The 22,581-nt window shown below is 37.1% G+C and overlaps 1 protein-coding gene across 2 annotated transcripts in view; it reads left to right on the top strand.

The window, feature by feature from the left end:
* RSPO2 (R-spondin 2) overlaps positions 1–22,581 on the top strand; it is a 108,952-nt gene that overhangs the window by 61,777 nt on the left and 24,594 nt on the right. Inside the window, exons 3-5 of one of the 2 annotated variants that reach the window (XM_035546267.2) lie at positions 1,495–1,638; positions 3,008–3,196; positions 4,038–6,551. In XM_035546267.2, coding sequence (XP_035402160.1) covers positions 1,495–1,638; positions 3,008–3,196; positions 4,038–4,117 — 413 coding nt within the window. In that variant the 3' untranslated portion in view covers positions 4,118–6,551. Of the gene's footprint in view, positions 1–1,494; positions 1,639–3,007; positions 3,197–4,037; positions 6,552–22,581 lie in introns of those variants that run through there. The other variant, XM_035546266.1, reaches the window with a different exon arrangement.

Genomic DNA, 22,581 nt, shown 5'->3' with positions numbered 1-22,581 from the left:
TTTGAAAGCACTAGTTAAAACACTATTCCAAAAAAAACCTACTTGCGTCATTTAGATATGAGGGAGGGTCACATGATGCTAATTTATCTTTTAATGTTCTGTTCTTCACCTCATCATTGGACTAAATGGTTTGGAAAAACCTTGATGTCTTTTCAAGCTGCCTTGTGTGTGTGGGCAAAAGGCTTTTTTTTTTTTTTTTTTCTGAATATTTAAACACACAGGATGTTTGATTCAAGCATTGCAATTGATAAAATATTTGCAGTACATGTTGAATATAATAAACCAGATTTGCAATTAACTATTGCAGTACACCCAGTATACCAGAGCAGCTCACCGTATTTTACCTTGCAGATACATTAATCTAGGGAAGTGATTTTGCAGAATTATTGTATGGGCATTGATCTCCTATTCTTTAGTGCAAACCTTATGAAAAGGAAATGGTAAATCTTGGGAATTTCCTATAAAAAAGACCGTGGGTAAGAAACCAAACTTTTGCTGTTGGTATGCTGGTAGGAGGCCCTTTGAGAAATGCTGGACACTGGATTTCCTTGCAAACATGTTGTCTGATTGTGTCTACACACAGCCTGAAATGCTTACCTTTCGCAGTGGAAAACTTCAAACTGATTTTTGAGTTCTTTCTAACCAAGGGTATACCAGCGTTTGAAATATTTTTTTTCCCTCTTTTCCATGCACTTTGCCTAATTTCTTGTCCAATGGCATAAGAAATCTGATCTGAAAAGTGTCATGTTTTCCTAATTGCTACAATGAATAATTTCCCACAATCACCCAGATTAAGTGTATTGGTATGCCCTTTTCTTGGCCTATTTTTTTAGTGAAATTCAATGTTTCAAAAGGCAGTAGTTATTTTTTTATTGTGTATTATAGCTGTATATCTTTGAGTCATTTAATGCATTTAATATGTATATATATTTATGGATTGACTTCATTAATGATAGAGAGCAATTGTATCCAGAAAACTTGACCTTTTTTTTTTTTTTTTTTTGCATGGTGGCACATCCATATGTGCACATATGGAAATCAGGCATAACACATGAAAACATTCAACTATTTATTGGGTCAAGTCATGTATAAAATGTGGATCCTGCTTGCAGGAATAAATAATAAAACAAACATAATACGTGGAGTATTTGCATACTTCCCAAAATAACCTGTCTTACTTTCCTCAATATCACTTAAACAGAAGATTAGTTTATATTTGATATTTTTCCTCCAGAAAGATTAAATCAACTCAAAAATCACTTAATTGGAAGTTTTATCTACAGTTTTGATTAGAAAATAGAATCAAAAGGATGTAGAGGAAAATGTGGTACATACAGTTAACTGATTTCTCTTATATAGTGGGTAGATTTCAGGATAACTGTTCCTCATTATAGTACTTGTGGTTTTGCTATTCTATTGCTTTATAAATCCTTTCATTTTGAGTCTTACCCTAACTTAGCAGTGTTGTTGTTCCTTATGATCCTTTTGATTCAGGATGCAGAATAGAAAACTGCGACTCCTGCTTTAGCAGAGACTTTTGCACCAAATGCAAAACTGGCTTCTACTCACACAGAGGCCGCTGCTTCAGAGGATGCCCCCCTGGATTTGCTGCCTTGGAAGAGCTTATGGAATGTGTGGGTGAGTCTTCTAGCACAGCAGTGCTGCTGAAGCTACTCTTTTACCAGGTGGCCAGGTTCAAATGCTGATGACAAAGTTTTTAGGCTGATGTTTAGCAGTTCCCATCAAGAAATATTCACTAATGGGTTGTGTCTGGATCTCTTTCTCCATAACAGTAATAATAATAATAATAATTTTTCCACATTTTGAAATAATGCATTACTGGGAATGCATCTCTTTTCTGCATCAGAAAGTTATGTCCCGTGAATCACCATGTGTGTAGATTTGTAACTCAGAATTTGCAAGATTTCAGGAAGGCCAGTATTTGCATTAGCATTTGAAGTCAATAACTTACTCATTGAATTCTTGCCCTCATAAAATTACCTGCTCCTCTTGCCTTTCACAAAGTCCAGAACCCAGCGGCAGGACAGATTGAATTGCTGTAGCACCTGGGCTTCAAAGTCATTTTTAATTCCTCTGTAGCTCTCCACAATTCCATTTAGCAAATAAAGGGAAGCAAAGGAGGAGTTTGATATACCAGCTCATTTAAGTTGCTGTATGGCATCATCTATACACACTGGGCATTCTACAACAAACACTATCTGCTGTTGCAGGGGGAAATAAAAAATGATGTGTACAAGTCCTGTAAGCAGGAAGATGTGTGGGTAGTCACATCCATGTGCAGGACAAATTGGAAAGATGAGAAGAACTGGAAGAGAGAGTAATAGAAGCTGAAGTTGGTCTTCTGCATTTTCACTGTCTCTTGTTGCAAAACCATGGCGAATATTCCTTTGCAGGCTCTGTAAAATATGTAGCACTGAGATCCTGTCACCAACTTAGACCCTTTTTTTTCTCCCTATTTTTTTTTTCAAATGTAAACTAGCAAAATAGTGTTTTTAGTAGAAATTTGCTTTATAACTTTGAGCCAACATTGGCAACTGCTTGAGTCTCACAGCTTGGTGTTTTACCTTGAAGCCTGGCAACTGTCAGGACAGACTCCTTTCAAGAATGGTCCTTGTATTTCATGGTGGGGAGGACCTAGAAATGTGAACTCTTGAGCTTTGGAAATCTAGTTGACAACCGAACAGGATTTATTAAATAAAAAGAGAAAAATGTAAATCAATCTCATGATTTTAGGAGTGTTTCTGAGTATTTGGGACTGACATGCTGTTTGTACAAGCAGATTGATAGCCTGACTGTTTTATGCTTGAAATGATGTAGGCTGAAATGATTCAGATTCTGTAAAATATTTTGTATCCAACTTTTTGCTGGTTAGCAGAAAAGCTTTTAAGTGGTCCATTCTAGTGGTGCTTGCTGATTGCAAAATTTTAAAGAAGAGAAAGAAAGAACCAGAAGAATTGATAATATGTTTTCGTTTTTGCTTTGTCAGAAGGCTGTGAAGTGGGTCAGTGGAGTGAGTGGGGAACTTGCAGCAGAAACAATAAAACATGTGGATTTAAGTGGGGCCTGGAAACGAGAACAAGACAAATTGTGAAGAAGCCAGCAAAAGACACAATACCATGCCCAACCATTGCAGAATCCAGACGGTGTAAAATGGCTGTGAGGCATTGTCCAGGAGGTAAGCCTAGACCACACCACAAAAATTTTTGAGTTTTCCTTAACTGAAATTCTATTTCTAACTTGAAAAAAAGAGCTGTTTCATTCCAGCTGAAGCAGAAACGCTGTCTGCTCTGCCAGATGAGGCTGAATGGCAGCAGTACTACTGCAGACCTAATTTGTGCAGCAAGACTTGAGGGAAAGGCTTGGAATGGGAATGATCAGTCTCTCAATGGACTGTGAAACTGTGTTCTTCCTGGTCTGGTTTTTCAAAGAGGTGGCTCATCAAAGAACTGGAACAGGTTGTAGTTTGAGCTGCAGCGTAAAAACTATAGTGATTGTGAAATAAATAATTGCTCTGCACATTGTGAAAAAAGATCATGATTCTAAATCTCTCTGCAGGTGACACACAGTGCTGGTGTTACGGGTATTTGAACTAAATGAAGAAAATCACACATGGCATTGTTAGCTGGAACTATTAGCCGAAATGTTACCTGTTCTGAATTTGTTGTTCTGATCAGGGCCAAACTATGCTATATTTGAAACAAACAGAATAATGATAGACATTATGCTTTAGGGCAATTACCATGAGCAGATAAAAGAAAGAATCATATTCCTTTATTATAGTGTTCTAAGACTTAAATAGTGAAGCAATTTTGAAAAGGGAAATTAAGTTTCAAATTTTTCCGTTTTGTAGATCCCAGCTTGGAGACATGTCACTGGTGAGAGGTGTTTTTGTTATCTTTTTAGTTGAAATGCTTAATCTTTCACTTGTGAAGACTGAATATTTACAGTTTCCAGAATTTGGAGGAGAGGCGAGTGATCAGCAGGTGATAAAGATGCCATTTCTTTTGGAATTGTAGGATTAAAGGAAGATTCAGGCTCAAAGGGACTTCAAGAGATCTCTAGTCCAACTTGCTGCCACAAGCATGGTGAACTGTGAAATCAGACAAAACTAAAGGAATAAAGGGTGGTGGAGTCCTGCGATTAAGCCATAATCCGAAGAATAAGCTAAAATTGAACTAAATTTAGAGTAGGTGCATAAATAACTATGATTTATGTTCTGGTAGTTTTGTCTCTAAGACCCTGGTATCACTCTGGAAAAGAATATAAAGTTGATTCTCTGTTGTCCAGGTTAACTGAATGTAAGTTATACACTCTTCCTCCCTGTCCCACTCTCTATATTCACAGACATGTGCATGCATGCATATGCACTTTCACGTAAATTCAAAGTAGTACAGCACAGTTAATCTGCAACCTAAGTATCTCCCAAAGTCCGTCTCACTGAAGAGTTGACTATAATGATGTCAAGTTGATTTTTTTTTTATTTTTGGGGGGGGTATTTTAATTGTGGAAATTAAATGCAAATACAATACTAACAGTCAATTGCAAGCCAACGAGGGAAAAAAAAACAAACACACAACACTGGTGAACAAAAGGCAACTGAGATGACAAGTAAGCATCATTTTCACACTATACACTTTGAGTCTGATTCATGTTGCATGCAGACCGACCTCCATGAGTAGCAGCAAAAGTCTATGGAAATATTCTGAGTTTCTTGTCAGCAAGTTAAATATAGCCCAAACAAGAGATTGTATGGACTTCTTATGCTGCACCAAAATGATCTATTTTATATGTGATATACAGCCCATATCATCTTGTTTTGCATTATTTATATTTTCTAACACTTTGTTCTTACATTTTAAGTTTAATGGTTAATTTTCTAATATATGTAATATACAATAGTTTATGTATTAAAAAAAGGAGAAAACTTTGGTTATCCAACAGAAGGACTGGGTTTGGTATCAATTCTATTAGGATAAAAGAGAAGTGATGAGTCTAGAAGTGAGGTGTTAAGAAATAAAATAAAAAATGAACTTCTTTGGAGGAGGGAAGAAAAAAGGTAAAAATCAGGGCCGCCATAATATTCTCTTCGGCTGTTTCAGATTTTCTTTTCTGGAAATTCAGGTTACAGATTAAAGATTTACCTTCCAAATTTTATGTTTTTGAAGGTACAGAGGAAGGCCTTCCTTAGAGTTAGGAAATTTATTCTGTAGTCTACACGAAGATCTTCGATCAAATCTATGTTTTGTTCAGCATGTTTCAGAAAAGTTGTTGCTGCAAATACAATTTCAGTGTGAAAGACTTGTAGTATTCTTTCACAACTATTATTTCTAATAAGTCCTGAGGTTTATAGTTTTCTCTTGTCCTCCCATGGTGTGGAACTCCCTGTCTATATTCTCAGAGATAAAATATAAATATGTACAAAACTGCAGGTTTGAACTCACCACACTGAATCCTGATGATTAATACTGATTCTGTACAATCATATAAATCACTGATCAGAGTATAAACTCCTTTCTCTCTACTAAGAAACTCCTGGGAGGAGATATGTTACTAGTATTTTAAGTGCCTGGGGTAGGTTTTCCCCTGACCTGGCTACCTCTGCAGGTGAGAGACACTGAATTTGTCTTAGAATCTCTGGCTTTATTATATGTTTTAATTACAATTTTACACATAGTTGTTCTAAGATCCGATTCCTTTATCATATTTCATTTAGTTAGCAGGTTGCCCCTTTAGTCACTCAGAATGCTTTGTTGCTTTCCTAATGACGGTGAAGTACCAGGAGGCATACCTGTTTGCTACAGGGAAGCTCAAATCAAGCAGATTCTGGCTGTTAAAGATGAGATTCTGTCTTTAAAAATGCAGCATTTTCCTGATGTTAGAAATTTTGTAATTGAACTTTTAAACTGAAGAAGTAAGAGAAAAAAAATGCAAAGTCAGCAATATTTGATGACTGAAGAACAGTTATCCCTGTAAATATCTGTTGAAAGGCTATACTAATGAATCCTTTTGTCCTAAATTTCTCAGTACGTAAACACACAAACGTAGGCTGAGTATTGGATTATACAGCTAAGATGGTTATAGATTGTGATGGATTAAACTGAGCACAGGAAGTAAGGATATTTTTGGTAGAACAGGGTCAAATAAAGTGCTTGTAACATATGTTTTCTACTTCTGTACGTTTTTACAGTTACTATTTATGGTCTGTATTACAGAAAAACATCCAAAACAGATTTTATGCTTGCAAAAGAAGTGGAGTTAAATTCAGTTTTCCTACTAAGTACTTCAGTTTCATATTTATCAGGGATTAAGATGTTACCCATCTGACCATGTGGCTGTAATACGAATCTTGATGAAGAAGAATTCTTTATCACTTTCCTGGTATATGCAGAGTTGTAGAGATACAAGCTGGAATGCAAGTGAAAGATGATATCACTTCTTTCCTACTGAAGCCAGCAACATGTAAGAGGATACTCTACTTGATTTCAAAGTAGATGTTACTTAGTAATATTTTCTTATTGTCAGTACTAATTGATTTAGCTGTTATTACCAGATGGGAATGTCACATTTGTATATCTGTTCATTTTATGTATGTTACCCTGTGGCTTGGGTGTAACGTGACTCATACTACAAGAAGTTAGACTTAGAAAAAGATGACTTGGATCATTCAGGCCACCTCCTACCCATGCTGGTCTCTTCCTGACCAGGAATCTTCTAGTTCATAGCTCAAAAAAAAAAAAAAAAAAAAAATTTAAACAGCAATTCAGATACAAGGAATGGGAAAATTAGCAGCCAGAATTGTTCTATGGGCTGATACATCTTGTTGTCTTGAAGTTTTCCTGTATATTTATTATAACTATTCTTTTTTTTTTTTTCCTCATATGTTTGCATGTTCCCTATGTTCTACACAGTAAATTACTTCTCTTTTGTTTGTACCCTCCAGGTACTCGCAGATTGTTTTCATGTTTCAAATTAAGTATTACAAAGTCAAGTGAAACAGCTCTACTTTAAATATTCCACAAATATTATTTTACACAAAACTATTATTTCTAGTAAAAAACACTATTCCATTCAAGAATGCTTATTTGGACATCTTTCTTTCTTCATGTATGTCTGCATTAATTTCCTAATGTTGAAAGGGGGAAAGTCACGGGGTTACAGTGGGAGGGAGTTCTTTCCTCAACACAGACATGTAATTGGGTGGACTTTATGCTATTTGATTTCATTTTGAATGCTTTTTATGCGGTAATCTTGTGTTTTCCTATTGCTGCAATAGAATATGACTTCTAGAGGAGCAACAGTGAAAATAGTCAGGCTTTCTATCCTTACACTGTAGTTACATTTTATTATTAACATGCAGAAGTTATGACTGAAAATATTAAAAGATAAAAATATGTACTTAAATACAGAGAACAAATAAATGCACAGAGCTACAAGATGAATGTTAAAATGTTAAATAAGTAGTGAAAGTACTTTTAGTCATTTAAGTTACTAGTGATGTGGCAAACAGGGAGTCAGTGATCCTGGTTTGCAAATATATATAAGATAGAACAAAAAATATTTAGGTTAAAACTGTCCATACACTTTGCTGAAGACATGAGGTATACACTTAAGCTATATTAAACTGGCATAATTTCTAATAGTAACCATGTTACAGGTGTAGTTTCCTTTGTTAGATAAGGAAAACAACTTGTCTTTAAAACAACATATTTCCTCTGAGAGTGACTGTTTTAAAATTGCTGGCTTTAATTGATAAGCTGCAGTAAAAAGGATCTAAAATGTCCTTGTCATTCTGTCTGCCCACCCCCCGGCTTGGTCCTAGCTATATATAAATATATATATATATATATATGGTTTAGAAGAGGCTAACTGAAGAATTTTTTAGTTGTACACCCAGCAAATCATTGGGTGAATCATTGGATAATACGTGTTGGAAGAGACATAGAGGTCACATATTCCAACCTCCTGCTCAGAGTAAGGTCAGACAGTGTGGTCCAGTGCTACATACAGTCTGGTTTTGAAAATATCTAGGTGGGCAGTCTGCACAACCTTTCTAGCCAAGCTGGTTGCAATGCTTCACTAACCTCACATTGAAAAACTTTATATTCAGACTGAACTTCTGTTTCAGTTTGTCTGGTCTCTCTCATCCTCCCACCATGCACCATCATGCAGAGCCTGAATCTGTGTTAATAGAATCAAGTACTGATGTTTGGGATTGCACCGATCTAGGTGCAGGACCTTGCATTTGGCCTCGTTGAGGTTTGCATAGGCCTACTTCTCAAGTCTGTCAAGGTGCCTCCGGATGGCACCCCTTCACTCTAGGGTATCTACTGTGCCACTCAGCTTGATGCCATCCACAAACTTGCTGAGGGTGCACTCAATCCCACTGTTCATGTTACCCATGAAAATATTAACAGTACCAGACCTAGTATGGACCCCTGAGGGACGCTAGGCATCACCAGTCTTCATTTGGACATCGAGCTGTTGAGTACGATGGTTTGGATATGTCTGTCCAGCCAGTTCCTTATCCACTGAAGAGTCCATCTATCAAATCCATGTCTCTCTAATTTAGAGACAAAGATGGTGTATGGGACCGTATCAAAGGCTTTGCACAAGTCAAGGTAGATGACATCTGTTGCTCTTCCCTTGTCCACCAATGCTGTTATTCTGTTGTAGAAATCCACCAACTTAGTGTCAGACATGATTTGCCCTTCATGAAACCATCTTGGCTGTCTCTAATCACCTCTCTGTCTTCCACATGCCTCAAGGTGGTTTCCAGGAGGATCAGGCCCATGATCTTACCAGGCACAGTACTGGAGAGCTCATGAAAGCTGTTTTATTCTCTAGGTTCAACAGACTCAGTTTCTTCAGTCTCCCCTTAAAGGACAAGTGCTCCAGCCCCTATCCATGTTGGTGGCTCTGTGTTAAACTCTTTCATCTATCAATATCTTTCTTGAACTGAGGGACAAAAGCTGCATCTGGTCTCCCAGATGTGGTCTGATGAATGTCAAATAAAGGGATCACTTCCCTCAGCCTGCTGTCCTATTAATACAGTCAGTATGCTGTTTGCCATCTTTGTTGCAAGGGTGAACAGCTGGCTCACATTTAGCTCAATTTCAGCAGGACACCTCAGGCCCTTCCCAGCAGAGCTCCTCCACAGCCAGTCAATGCCCAGTATGTATTTTTTCAAGATCTACTTCCTTTCCACATGCAGAACTCTGCACTTGTCTCTGAATTTCATGAGGTTTCTTTCAGCTACAATTACTCTCTTTTTCAGAAGTGAGATTTACAAAGAAGAGTTCAGACTAAATGGAGCACAAGAACATTCAGTTCAGAGTGATCTCTGTGATCAGACAGACTATGTTTATTTGAGCTTTTTGACTACATTTACACTAAAGTGGCAGTCTTGAAAATTTTGCTTTCAAGACCTTTCTGCATTGCACCTGTACTGAGTTCACAACAACTGCAAACACCATCTGCCCTTTAAGAGTCAATACTAGTGCTCTCTCTGGGTAGGACTCAGTAAACATCATTACCACATTTTATGTCTCCTCTTGGTTGTGTTACATTGCCACAAGACCAAATAGCCTAAGTGGCAAAGGCAGTTATTGCTGTTCCTGGACTAGTCAACTTCTTCATGAGGACAGTTAAGCGCCAGGCTGGATTTGTCCAGTGGACTGTGCCCTCACCATCCTTGGAAGTTTCTGAAACCTGACCTGGCCTGAATGGTCTTGACCCTACTGAGAGTAGGAGGTTGATCTGGGGACAGAATCACAGAATGGGCAGATGGAGTTGGAAGGGACCTCTGAAGATCATCTGGTCCAACCCCGCTGCTGAGCATAATCACCTAGAGCACGTTGCACAGCATGGCATCCAGGCGGGTTTGAATATCTCCAGAGGAGACTCCACAGCTTCTCTGGGCAACCTGTTCCCATGCTCTGTCACCTCACGGTAAAGAAGTGCCCCCTCATATTGAGCCAGAACTCCCTGTGCTTCAGTTTGTGCCCGTTGCCTCTCGTCCCCTTGCTGGGCACAACTGAAAAGACACTGGCTCTATCCTCTTGACACCCTCCCTTCAGATGTTTATACACATTGAAAAGATCCTCTCTCAGTCTCCTCCACCTTAAACAAGCCCAGCTTCCTCAGCCTTTACTTGTATGACAGATGCTCCAGTCCCCTGATCATCTTCCCCTGATTATCTTCAGAGCCCACTGCTAGACTCATTCCAGTAGCTCCATGTCCCTCGTATACTGGGGAGTCCAGAGGTGGACACAATGCTCCAGGTGTGGCCTCACCAGGGCTGAGTAGAGGGGGAGGATCACCTCCCTCGGCCTGCTGGCAACACTCCCTAATGCACCCCAGGATCCCACTGGCCTTGGCCACAAGGGCATATTTCTGGCTCATGGTCAGCCTGCTGTTCACCAGCTCCCTCTCTGCAGAGTTGTTTTCCAGCAGCTCACCCACCAGCCTGTACTGGTGCTTACAGTTATTCCTCCCTAGGTGCAGGACCCTGCACTTGCCTGTGCTGAACTTCATGAGGCCCCTCTGCATGGCAGCACAGCCCTCTGGGGTATCAGGCACTCCTCAGAGCTTTATGTCGTCAGCTTTGTGTCATCAGCCACTCCTCTGAGCTGTGTGTCATCAGAACCAACCTGAATGATTCTGTTGCTGTGAAAGGCAGAATACGCTGTGGTTTAAGGCTGAAAGAACAGTATTTTTGCAGTTCAGATTTGAAATTTTCTGTTGTCTGCTACTCCTAATTAGAGAAAGGCTAGAGTGACTGCTCAAGGGGGAAAGAATAAAACATGTCTTTCCCATTTTTACTATAGTACTGAGATCTCCTAATTTGGTCTTTTTTCTTTTTCTTTTTCTTTTTTTTTTTATGTTGAACTAATATGCATAATATGTCTAGTATTTTGAATATCATGGTAATTTTTTAATGTTTTTCTGTGTCTAGCTTTAATCAGAATGAATGCTTAGTTGAAAATTCCAATTATTAGTTTACTTTATTATTATTTGACCTGTTCATTTGGCTGTCTTTGGCTAAATGCCTTACACTCATAATCTCAAAATCTTGCTTAGGATCTAAAAGATAAATAGCATGATGTACATTTATTTTAAATTAATACACCATGTTAGTCTAAGAAAACACTGTAAGATCAGAAGAGATGTTATAGGGATACTAATATAGAAATTTTTCTATACAATTTCTTTCTATAAAATTCCTTTTTTGAAGGCCATATCAATTTTCAAGAAACTTGTCAATATTTTTTAGTAACTTGAGGATTTCATTCCAGAGTTAAATCAGGACATAAATGTGTGTGGCATGTTACAGACAAAAGAAAATGGTCCTACTTTAAAAAGATTATCTTGTTTATTGAGGCATGATCTGAAGAGGAATGGCAGCAAACATAAAGACCTGTGGTTTTGGGAAAGTTGAAATGATTTGCAAACAGTAAGATCTTATTGCTTTGTTTACTATTGCATGAATCTTGAAGAAATTGGAATATTATTTATCACTAATACTAAAAAATAGTGTTTACAAGTTTTATCAGCATTTAAAATGAGATTATAGTATATAGCACATATATTTGCAATGAGATACTGCCTACTGCAACTCTCTGTTAACTTTACAGTAGCATTGGGCCATTTATTATTATTATTACTATTATTGTTACTATTATTATTATTTTCTTTTGACATCAGCAGAAAGGTAGAAACTGCAGTAAGTGTAGCTCTGCTGAACACTGGTTCTGCTAGAATATTGGTATCAACAAGCAGGCTTGCCTCCTTGATGCATTTTGTGAGCACCTATTACACTTTGACCAAGAAGGCTTGGCCTTAGCTTGTCTGAAAACATAACCCATAATTTGCAGTTACAAAGCATGACTCAAAGGTTCTGCAGGAAAAAAAAGAAAAATCCTTTCAGCATCAGCAGAGATGTTACAAGAAGTAAATTCCTCCAAAGACAATTATTTGCATAGTGCAGACTGGGAAAGTAATAATAATGGGCAAATATTTACATAAATATTTAAGTTGGTGACCATTCTGCACATTTTGTGAAGGAGCTAGCAAGTGGGAGCAAGAAGGGACATGATGAACATAGTTTGGAGACTTTCCAGAAAACAAGAACTGTTTTATAGTGTGGCTTAACCCTTGGAGCCTGGCATGCTTGTTAGTGCATTTGTTCAGGAAACAAGCTTTTGTCAGCTGCAGAATCTTCTCGTCTGGATTGTCAACATCTGCTTCATACACAGAATGTTAGGCTGAAAGCATTCAAATGCTTTTTTCTACCATTTTGCTGATCACATTCTGAAGGGGCTGCTGGAGATGAAAGCCAATAACAAAGGAAATCTAGACCATAAAGAAAGTGAAATCTGTAATATTGTTCATTTCAGGAAGAGTGCCTGCAACTAGACTTTTAAATACTAGTCAAGTACTTTAAATTAAGATACATAGGAAAGAGATATGGCTATATTACTAATAGATAGAAACTTCTTGACAACTTCTAAAAAGAACACAAAGTTTCTCATCTCCATTTGATAATAATAAAAACTGAAAATTGAATCATAAATAGTTCAGGGTAGAAAGGCCCTCAGAAGGTCATCTATTTCAGCTTCCTGCTCAAACAAGGTAAACTGTGAGAAAACCAGAATTATCTATTGCTCTGAAAATACACAGAAATATTAGTATTTTACCTTTTTTTGGTCATAGCTCTTCTCCTATTCATATCTTCTTTTGTGAGATGATGATTGATAAATTATCAGAAAAGTGGTGTTATTTTTCTTTGCTTCTAAGTGAAAGATATAGATAAGTACAGTAAATTTGAAATCACATTTTCATGATATTTGCATTCATTGGCACTTAGATGTGAAAGCTATATAATGCATGGAAGTATCTGTATCAGAGTGCTTTTGTATCTGATGCCACATACATTTGCATATAAAAGGTGTACCTCTCAGCCATTAAGTTACTCAGTATAAAGTAACTGAAAAATAGCAGGAAACCCTCATCTTTTTCTTTTCTACATTAATCCATTCCACTTATTTTGTATTGTCATTTCTTATAAACAAAAAATACCTGTACTGATACTTCTTATGTGTTTTTCTTATTCCCTCCTGCAGCTGAGGCAGGAAAATTAGTAGTATGTTGTTGGAAGAGTGTTCTCCTCCATACTTTCATATCAAAGCAGTAAAGAAACTAATACATAAAGGTAGGCAGATATTTTCTTAGTGCTGAAGAATAACAAATCCATTAACTCCTGACAACGTAGTATGATGTGTTGCTGTCTTAGCTCTAGGACAGAGATACAGAAAGGTTAACATAAATAATACTTTTCATACAGTGTAATATATATTATTTAGTCATATGAATTTGGAAATATGATTTAATGAATCGATGAAATCTTGTTTTAAAACTTCACTTGCACAAAAAATGTTTCAGCTGAATTTATGTAACAACACTTAAAAAAACCACACAACAACAACAACAAAACACAAGAAAAGCTGACAATACCAAAAAACCACCCCTCCATCCAGATACAAAAATCCCAGAATGTATGCAGAAAAGAGAGTGCATATGCATTTGTGAGCTAAGAGTTAAAATAACTGTATTAGGTATGCATTGGATTTGTATTCATTAAAATGAGCTGAAGTATGAACTTAGTTTTACTTTCTAAAAACTGCTGTTATTTTTCCATTATGATGTTGGAAACAATCCATTCTTTAGTTATTTTCTAATAAAATTTTCTAATAAAATGCCATCTGATTAGAATCATTTCTGAAAAGGAGTTAAAAATTATTCTTACAAGCTATATAATATCAGCTGAAGTAGCAGTTATGTTTAATTCTAAAATCAAGTACTACCCAGCAAGGACCAGCATCCAGGTTTTCTTTGCAGATTTTAGAGGAATGACTTCTCTTTGCTGTGATTAAATTACATCACATTGCTCATTGCTCTTAAAACTCTGGGAACATGATACGGCTGTTGATTCATCCTCCTCCATTTTCTATGTGTTTGAAATATGGTCAATTAAATTAAGTGGCTAAGCAATTAAGTGCCCTGAAAGGCCTTCTGATGAGTTATGAAGGTTTTTTGACAAAAAGCTAGAGTGTATGTTGTCTGTATCATCATTTGAATCATTTGAGTTCCTAAGAAAAAGGGCATGCAAATTCATGTGTCTGGGAAATCACTGAAATATTTTACTTTAAAGCCATTGTTTTAGCCCCTGTGCTCATATTGGTTGGTTAAGCATTTCTTCACCAAGAAGAACGATAAGAAGCATAAAATGGGATTATAGTCATCATATGGAAGTTCTCCTCTTCTGTTGTAACATGCACAGTAGGCAGGTGATGGGCTAGCTAGAAGGGAGGGCCCACAAGATCTTCCTCTGAATTTGCCCAGATTCTTAATGTACCTCCCTGCTAGCCACTTAAGGAATCTTCACATGACTTGTATGAGGAGCTGGCTGGCTTGCAGGATTCGTTCCTGAGCATCCTTAAGTGCTCATTCTCCTTTATGTTTAGAACAAAACAATCCAATCAACCAAACAGAAGTTCTCCTAAAACCAATTGAAGTGGTTACAATAGAGTTTAATTGACTTAAAACACCATGTGTCTATTTTCATTGAGGTTGGTCCATTAAATGTATTAAAAATATATATAAAATAACATACAGCTGTCTTCTCATCTATCACTTTTTAAAAAGTTATTTAGTGAAGTAGTCTTCACTCAAAATTAACATGTAAGTGCAAAGAGCTTTGTGTCAATTCTAAAAGTAACTATCATAAGGAGTAGTATGGGCTACCTGTCCATAATATCACAGAAAGCTCTCTGGACAGATTACGTATGCACTTGACATAAATGACATGCTTTGTGCTTTGGTCAGGCCTAGTGAGTTCCTGTGTTAAGACCATTGGTGACAGTTTCACTTTCCACATTTGTAGTGCTTGTCTTAGAAAACCAGGAGGTAACACAGGGTGGCAGAGAACAAAGATCGATTGACATGTTTGATGTATGTGCTTTCCTTACAAATATACATACAGAAACCAGTGATAATACGGTATCAAAAAAAAACAACAACATAGATTTACAAAGGGGTTTGAACCTGATTGACCTCTTGAGATGAAAAAACTGCCTCTGTGGATACGGGTAGAATAATGCCAAGTTTTCTAGTAGACTCCTGTAGTATCCTTGTTGTCAAATTGAAGGGATTTATTTTTATCACAACTTGGCCAACAAATGATCTATGAAGCTCCAAGTTTTGGGAGCTGGTTTATAGTAGTAGAGGCTGGGATCACAGAATGGCCTGAGTTGGAAGGGACCCGTGAGGATCATTGAGTCCAGCTCCTGACTCCATACAACCTGAAAATTAATTCATGTATGATTTAAGAGTGTTGTCAAAACACTTCTTAAGCACTGCCAGGCTTGGGGCTATGACCAATTCACTGGGGAGCTTGTTCCAGTGCTTGACCACCTTCTCACTGAAGAACGTTTTCCTAATATCCAATCTGAACTGGGATAATTGGATTTGTTTAATTTGGAAGAGAAATAGCTAGTTGGGCATCTAATAGTCTTCTGCTATTCAACAGGCGGTTTTAAAAAGACAGAAAAAAACTGATCTCAGAGGTGCATAGCAAAAGCACAAGAAGTAATAAGCACATGTTGTAACAAGGCTATTTACAATTGGGCTGACGGAAAATTCACAGTGGGTGTGTTTGAGCACTCAAACAGGTTATCCATGGAGGTCCTGGGAATTCCATTCTTGCAAGCTGTCAAAACTTGAGAAGGCCCTTAGGAGCCTGTTGTAACTCTGAAGTTAACTCTGTTTGGAGCAGGAAGTTGGGCTAGATGGTCTCCATAGATTCCTTCCAACCTAAATTGTTCTACAATTATATTTATATTGCCTATCATACTTTTAATAAAAGCACGTGATCATGGGATCTTGCTAGAGAAGCTCTGCAGCTTATGAGAAAGCTATGAGAAAAGACAGCCATATAAACCTTATGATATGGGTGGATGGAAAAAGAGCATCAGATGAAGGAGAAACTGAGGCATGAAAAGATTTGACAATCATACCAGTTGAAGAAAAGGGTTAAACAGAGAAATCAGTTGAGACAAAAAAAAAAAGAAGAAGGCAAGAACTGGGGGCTAATGAATCATGGGGAGGCCAAATAACAATAAGAGTGAAAAAGAGACTGAGATCAGTGAGAAAGGTTGCATGATTGTCAGTTGTAAAACTGAAAAAGCTTAGAAAAATATCTATGCTGGCTGTAAATAACCCTTCCAAGTATAAGGTAATCAGTATTCTCTGTCTTTGCTTGTACCCATTCAATGTTCATAGAATTTCTCAATTTTATCTTTTTTTTTTTTTTTATACATGATTAGTATTTATGTTGGTATTTTCCTTGAAAGTGGAATGGCAGATCTTGTGTGGCAGTTGAGCAGTTTGATATCAAGTCACACGGCAGCTACAAACCATTTTTTGCTGTCTTAGTCCAGATAAGTATTAAAAAGGCTTTTGGTTCAGTGTGAATATGGTGAAATAACTGTTATGTATACGTACAGGTTACGTATTGAAACCTGTAACTTGTTTAGATACAAATAAGTAGTCTAAATTTCCTTGGAGTCTTGTTGTGAAACCTGGCTTAGATTTGTTTTTTTATTTAACTGTGGGGTCATTTTTTTAGAAGGCTTTAAGAGGCTTGGTTCTCTTTGACTTGAGCAGAACTTGTAAATGCATGGACAAAACACTTGTGGAAAAAGATCATTGTCATCTGATTTCTGTTTTAATTTTCCTTCTTAGGACCACTGCCCAACACATATCTTGTGATGGACTACATACACTTGAGTGCAAGGTTTTAGCTTTATTTACCTTATCAGGACATTTCAGCCTGTAGAATTTATGCATTGTTTTATCATATTGCAGCATGATAAATTTTCAAGTTATTTTCAAAGGATTGTCAGTGAATTACTGGCAGTACAGAAGTGCCAACTCAAGCACATTTTCACCTTCCCTTTCTCTATAAATTATCTTCCAATCTTCCTTTTTTAGTTGAAGTAAAGCAATAGGAAACGTTTTCCTGGGAAGGCTTTCGTATAGCTTTTCCAATCACTAAAAAGTTGTACATGCAATTTATCTATTGTCATTATTATATCTTAGACCAGATAAATACTTTTGACATGTGTGTTTCCTGAAGTGTGTTGTATTTCAGAAGTAGCATGAGTATCATATGATGCAGAATCTCCTATGGAAGTTTCCTGTTTTTAATGAATAACCAAATAAGTACCAGTGCAAATCCCCATAAATGACCAGACTATGAGTTAGAGTGTGAGTTAGAACCATCCCATGGCAATTACACAGTTCAGGATTGTTTAAAAATGTGGAAAGAGAGCCAGAGGCTAATCCACATGGAAATACAAATACTGAAAACAGTTGTAGCTGATCCAAGTGCATATATTGCATTTGTCCGTAAAAGGTGCCTGATAAATTTTATTGTCCATGCCCTTATGAAGTAACTCCTGTTGGTTTTGTCTTTTGCTCATTCTGAAACTACAATTCACCTGTACATGGAAAAAACATATACTTACTCATTTCTCATTTCTGAGCCAGACAGCCTTTTTTATACAATATAATTAGCTGTTTCAGCCACAGCAGAGAAGCCAGCAAACAGTCACCTACCTGAGATTATTTTTTCCCTCCCTAAGGATCAATCAGTGAGGCACAGTTCTATGCATATTCTCTTCCAAGCCGCAGGCCTGGGTATGACAGGTCTGGAGATCCATCTGCTTCAGGTGTGGTATGTCTATAAAGCAGTTGGCCTAGCTCATTTTTAAGGATTCTTACGTTTCACTAAGGCTTTCTTCTCACAGAAGTCTCTTCTAAAGTTTTAGAACATTTATTAGGCTATACAGCTATTATTCATTTTCACAGCATTGATACAGCACCGTATCCTTACATGCTCCAGACAGAGTCTTTGGTTGGGTGATTCCAATACTCATCTTTTGTACTGTTCATCTTTCTAGCAGAACATGTGCTAACAATGGCAGTGTTCAGATATAAGAAATATTATTCTGTAAACAACAGCAACTGTGATTGAAGTAGAAAGATTTCACTGCAGCATAATATTAAAGAAAATATGATTTATTTGTATATGCAATATTTAGATACTGTCTGGCTTAAGAATGCTATAAGAAAATGTGTATAACTCTGTGTGTTGGGCCAACCCTGCAGGCCTGGATTGGTGATCTCTAACTAGTTGTGACAGAAATAGGATTTTTTGGATGTGCATCTGGTTGCCAACAGTTAAATTATTAGTTGAAGTAGTTAAAGCTCTTCAACTGAGCCATAGCTAACTGGGTGCATACTCCTTGCACAGTACCAATGGAAAGTAAATTATCTAAGCATACATCACCCTCTGACTGGCTAGCAGTGTACATGCAGCTAATTACAGCTGCTTGGCTGTTAAGTTAGGAACTCATTACACTCTGTAACATGATTGATTGTGATGGCCTGTCTGGATGCTTTACAATAGCTTTCTTCTTTTGGAGGATCATTTTGAATGCTCTGTAGCCTGCTTGCTTGATAGCTAGAGGCAACCTAAGAGAGGAGCCTCATGTATTCAGATTGAATTCAGCAGAAATGTTTTTTTCATGTCTCACAAACAAAGAGCCTGAATCTGGAGAGTAAAAAATCCAGTTAAGAGGACGAGAGAGGAAAGAGTATGAGAAATTGGCAGTTTGGGCTTCTTCATGTTTTTTGCTCTTTAGACAGAAAAAGTTCATGCAGGCACATTTGAATCCTTATTAATGGCTTTGTTAGCTGACTACAAAAGGTAAAGCCTATCCATACATGCTACTTCACTGACTGGTTTCCACTGACTTCTAAAATCTGACACACATCGAGCACATACACGATGATGTGCAGTTCAGAGGCTCCCAAGCTGGTGTGTTGAATAAGCTAGCTCTGGAGACAAAAACATTTGAAAAGTGTCAGTACAACACTGTGCAAGAGTTGATTACCTCTACTGAAATACAGGATTTATTAGGTTTTGCACAGTGCTAGGCAGATGTAATCTTGCAGGACATGAGGTTGTGCTTGTGATAAAGAACTGTGATTTGCTGTATGGATGCATAGCTCATCAGTGCTAACTTGGAGGTTTCATTCTCATTCCTCTCAAATAGTTATCACAGAGGGGCTCACAAAATTCTGGAAGGGGATGCTGCTCAATTCATAAATGCAACAGCTTCCAGTACTCTGCTGTAGGCCAGATTTAATTAAATCAGCTTGCACCAGCTGGCTACAGGAGTCAAAGGGGAATGCCAACAGGGAATAGGTGGAGGAGCAATCTCTCCAGCTGCTTTCATGTGATTAAGTTACCACCAGTGTTAGAACTAGGCTGGAGTCAGCATCACTGATTCGTAAAGATTTACTGTGGAAATCCTTTATTGATTGCTTCTAGATATGTTTACATTCTTTACCTCTGGTAAGCTTCAAGGAGGAGTGGAACAGAGGAAATGATCTGCTGTGATTTTTTTTTTTTAATTATTTTTTTTAGAGCTTTCTGGGGTAATTTTTACCTCAAATTGGAAAACTTCACCACCACTGATTCCTGTAATACTTTTTGCTTAATGTGTCATAGGTGAATGAAAAGAACCTCCTCTTAAAGGATTTGAATTCCAGTTTTGTTCTGAAGCACTATGAATGTGACTGCAGATAATGTTTGGAAAAGGAACAGCAACAACTAGCAGTGAAGAAAAGCAATAGGAAGCAATCAGTACTAATGATGAACAGGGCTTTGCTGTTCTGCATTGATATTACATGGTATTATACTCTGTCATTCATAATGGGTATATTTAAATAATCTGGGCACAGTCTTAAAAATGCATGAGCCTTAAATGAGTAGTAACAAGTAAAATATCAATGCAATACCACAGAGGGAGCTCGGTACTGTATCTGGGTCAGTATAGCATTGTGCTTCAAATGATCTAGCACAGAAGTGGTATTAATTATGATGGAAGCAATACTGGACTCAGTATACTTGGTTCCCAACGGTGCTCCTTTATGCCTTGGCAGTCAGTCTTCTCTCTTAAACATATTTATTTGCGGTGTCTAAACTGGCATATCTTAGATTCTGAAGGGGCTGCAAAAGTCTAATATAAAATATCCTCCACTCTATTAAAATCTTACATACTCTATGCCATTTAATACGAAAGTATGTTGGTTGGTATTACTTTGTAGAGAGTTAATCAAGTATAAGGAAATTTAAGTTCAAATTAACACTGAGTTTATACCGCCTTACATATAACCTCCAAGTTTAGCACTTCAGTCTTAGGTTGTACACGTCTATTGTCTGCAATATATGTCTGCAGTAAGAGTAGCCAACTGCTAGTACATCTATTAAGACTGTTCATGTGTGGTCTTTTTTCTTGTAGAATCTGGTTAGATTGGCTGTTCACATTTGTCCATTTCAAGCCTTTTTACTCAAATTATAATTTATTGGTTTCCTGTGAGCATTCCTTGGCAGTTAGCTCTTCAGAACTGCAACTCTGATGACTTCTGAGAGCCTGGTAAAAAGTCTGACTCTGCTGGAGAGCAGAGAAGCATGCAGGTATCTAGCTGTAAAGAGTAGTAGCAGTAGGATACCGATAAGAACAGTCGCTTTGTGTCATGCCAGATTTATTGAGAACTTTTTAAAAGAAGTTCAAACAAGGGACATGACTTTCAGGAACCTATGTTTGAGTTGCACTATCATGTAGCATAAAGATCACAAGTATTTCCAATGACATTAATATCCCGTGATAATACTGTGGCATGTATTACAATGAATTCCTGATGAAAATGACAGGTAGCTCTTAAATTATTTTGCTTATCTGTCGGATACAAATGTGAGCATCTTGAATGGGCTGCCAATTGTACTTACACAAGCATTTCAGGATGGTAGAAGTTGGACTGTAAAAACTGTACAATTTTTTTTTGCTTATTTCATTGCTTTTAAAGTTGCGTTATACCTTAGCTGTTGACTAGATGCAAGTGCCAGGCAGCTTTGATCAGTTCTAGCAGAACTGTATTGAAGGTAGATTTTATTTAGCTTTAATACTACAGTATCTCCAATACGGAGAAAACTTCTACATTTATCTGCTACTTAAGATGACAAATGCCCAAAGGGTTTCTAAAACACAGCTAGTTAAACTACCGCAAAGATGTTTAAATTCCAGCTTTGTATTTTTCCTCTGAATTTGTGGACTAGATTATTTTGTTACCTACTGATTTACCATCTGTTCCTTATAACAGCTAAACTAGAAGAAACAACTTTTATGAGGCCCAGCAAAGAAAACCCACAATTTGGCAAAATACAGAGAATAAATTTTAAGTATTGCAAAAGATTGTGCAGGAGAGACACAGTAAAACTCAGTTCACAGCTCTACTGTGTAGCACTAAGGGTGATATATAAGAACTCTTCTGAGTGTATTTACAACAGAAGAAAGGAGATTGTGTTTGATAATGGATTGCTGAAGAAGTTTATGGTCCGTAAAAACTCCACAGTTAAAAAAGATCTTCTGAGCAAGTCCTGTGTCAGGCTTCAAACCATTGCTCTGGTTAAACAGCTAGAACAGATGATGGAAGGTTTCTGGCTAAAAGAAAGCACCATGGCAGAATACAAGTCTAATCAAAAGGAAGTTGGTTTCAAAATCATTACAGATGGTGTCATTTTTATAATACAAAAATACTCAGCACTCAGTACGTGATTTTTTTGCCACCAGGCTTTCCTGATCGGCTCTGCAATCCGATGCCAGCTTGAGAGTAGGCTGTAGTAATACCTCTTTTGAGAGCAGGGAAAACCAGTGGATCATGAGTCCTAGACATATAAATGGAAAATTCCTGTGAAATAAGGTTAATTTTTCTTGCAGCTAAGACAATGAAAAGGAGAACAGGGATTTATATTTTCTGAAGATCACAGTAATAGAGATGGCCCAAAGAAGGTCAGTGTGTTTCATAAGGAGTTTTATAACATGCTAAATATTTCTTTCAACTGGAGCTTTTTATTAAGTAAGTAATTGTTAAAATTTCAAACTCTAAAAAATGTTGATTAATGCATCTTTTCTAGATTTTTTTTTATGTGTGTGTGGAGTATGTTGTGAAAGAGTAGTATATTAATTTTCCCTTTTTCCCTTTTCTTCCAATCATCTGAATTATTATTATTATTATTATTATTATTATTATTATTATTATTATTATTTTTCAGAGAGAGAAAAGAAACTCCATTTCTTTGGAGGGAAAACAAACAGGCAAAAAAAACCCTACCTAAGTATCTTAGGCTTACTGTGTCTCAAACTGTGGTTTGAGTTTGTAAAGCAGTCACAGCTTAGATCTTTGGATGAGATATTCATCTAGAATAAGTCAGTATTGTTCTATAGATGAGCACCTATTGATCTCTAACAATACTGATGAGCGTGAGCTTCTTCATTCTTATAGACAGAAGTCAAGAAAAGCTCCATGAAAACCAGCAAAAATTCATTGTTGTAAGACTGGTTTAAATGGAAAGGAAATCTGGCTGCATTATAA

The sequence above is a fragment of the Cygnus atratus genome, chromosome 2 (assembly GCF_013377495.2).
Source record: "Cygnus atratus isolate AKBS03 ecotype Queensland, Australia chromosome 2, CAtr_DNAZoo_HiC_assembly, whole genome shotgun sequence".
NCBI classification, from domain to species: domain Eukaryota; kingdom Metazoa; phylum Chordata; class Aves; order Anseriformes; family Anatidae; genus Cygnus; species Cygnus atratus.
The sequence above is the reverse complement of the archived record's forward strand: the minus strand, read 5'-3'. Positions and strand labels throughout refer to the sequence as shown.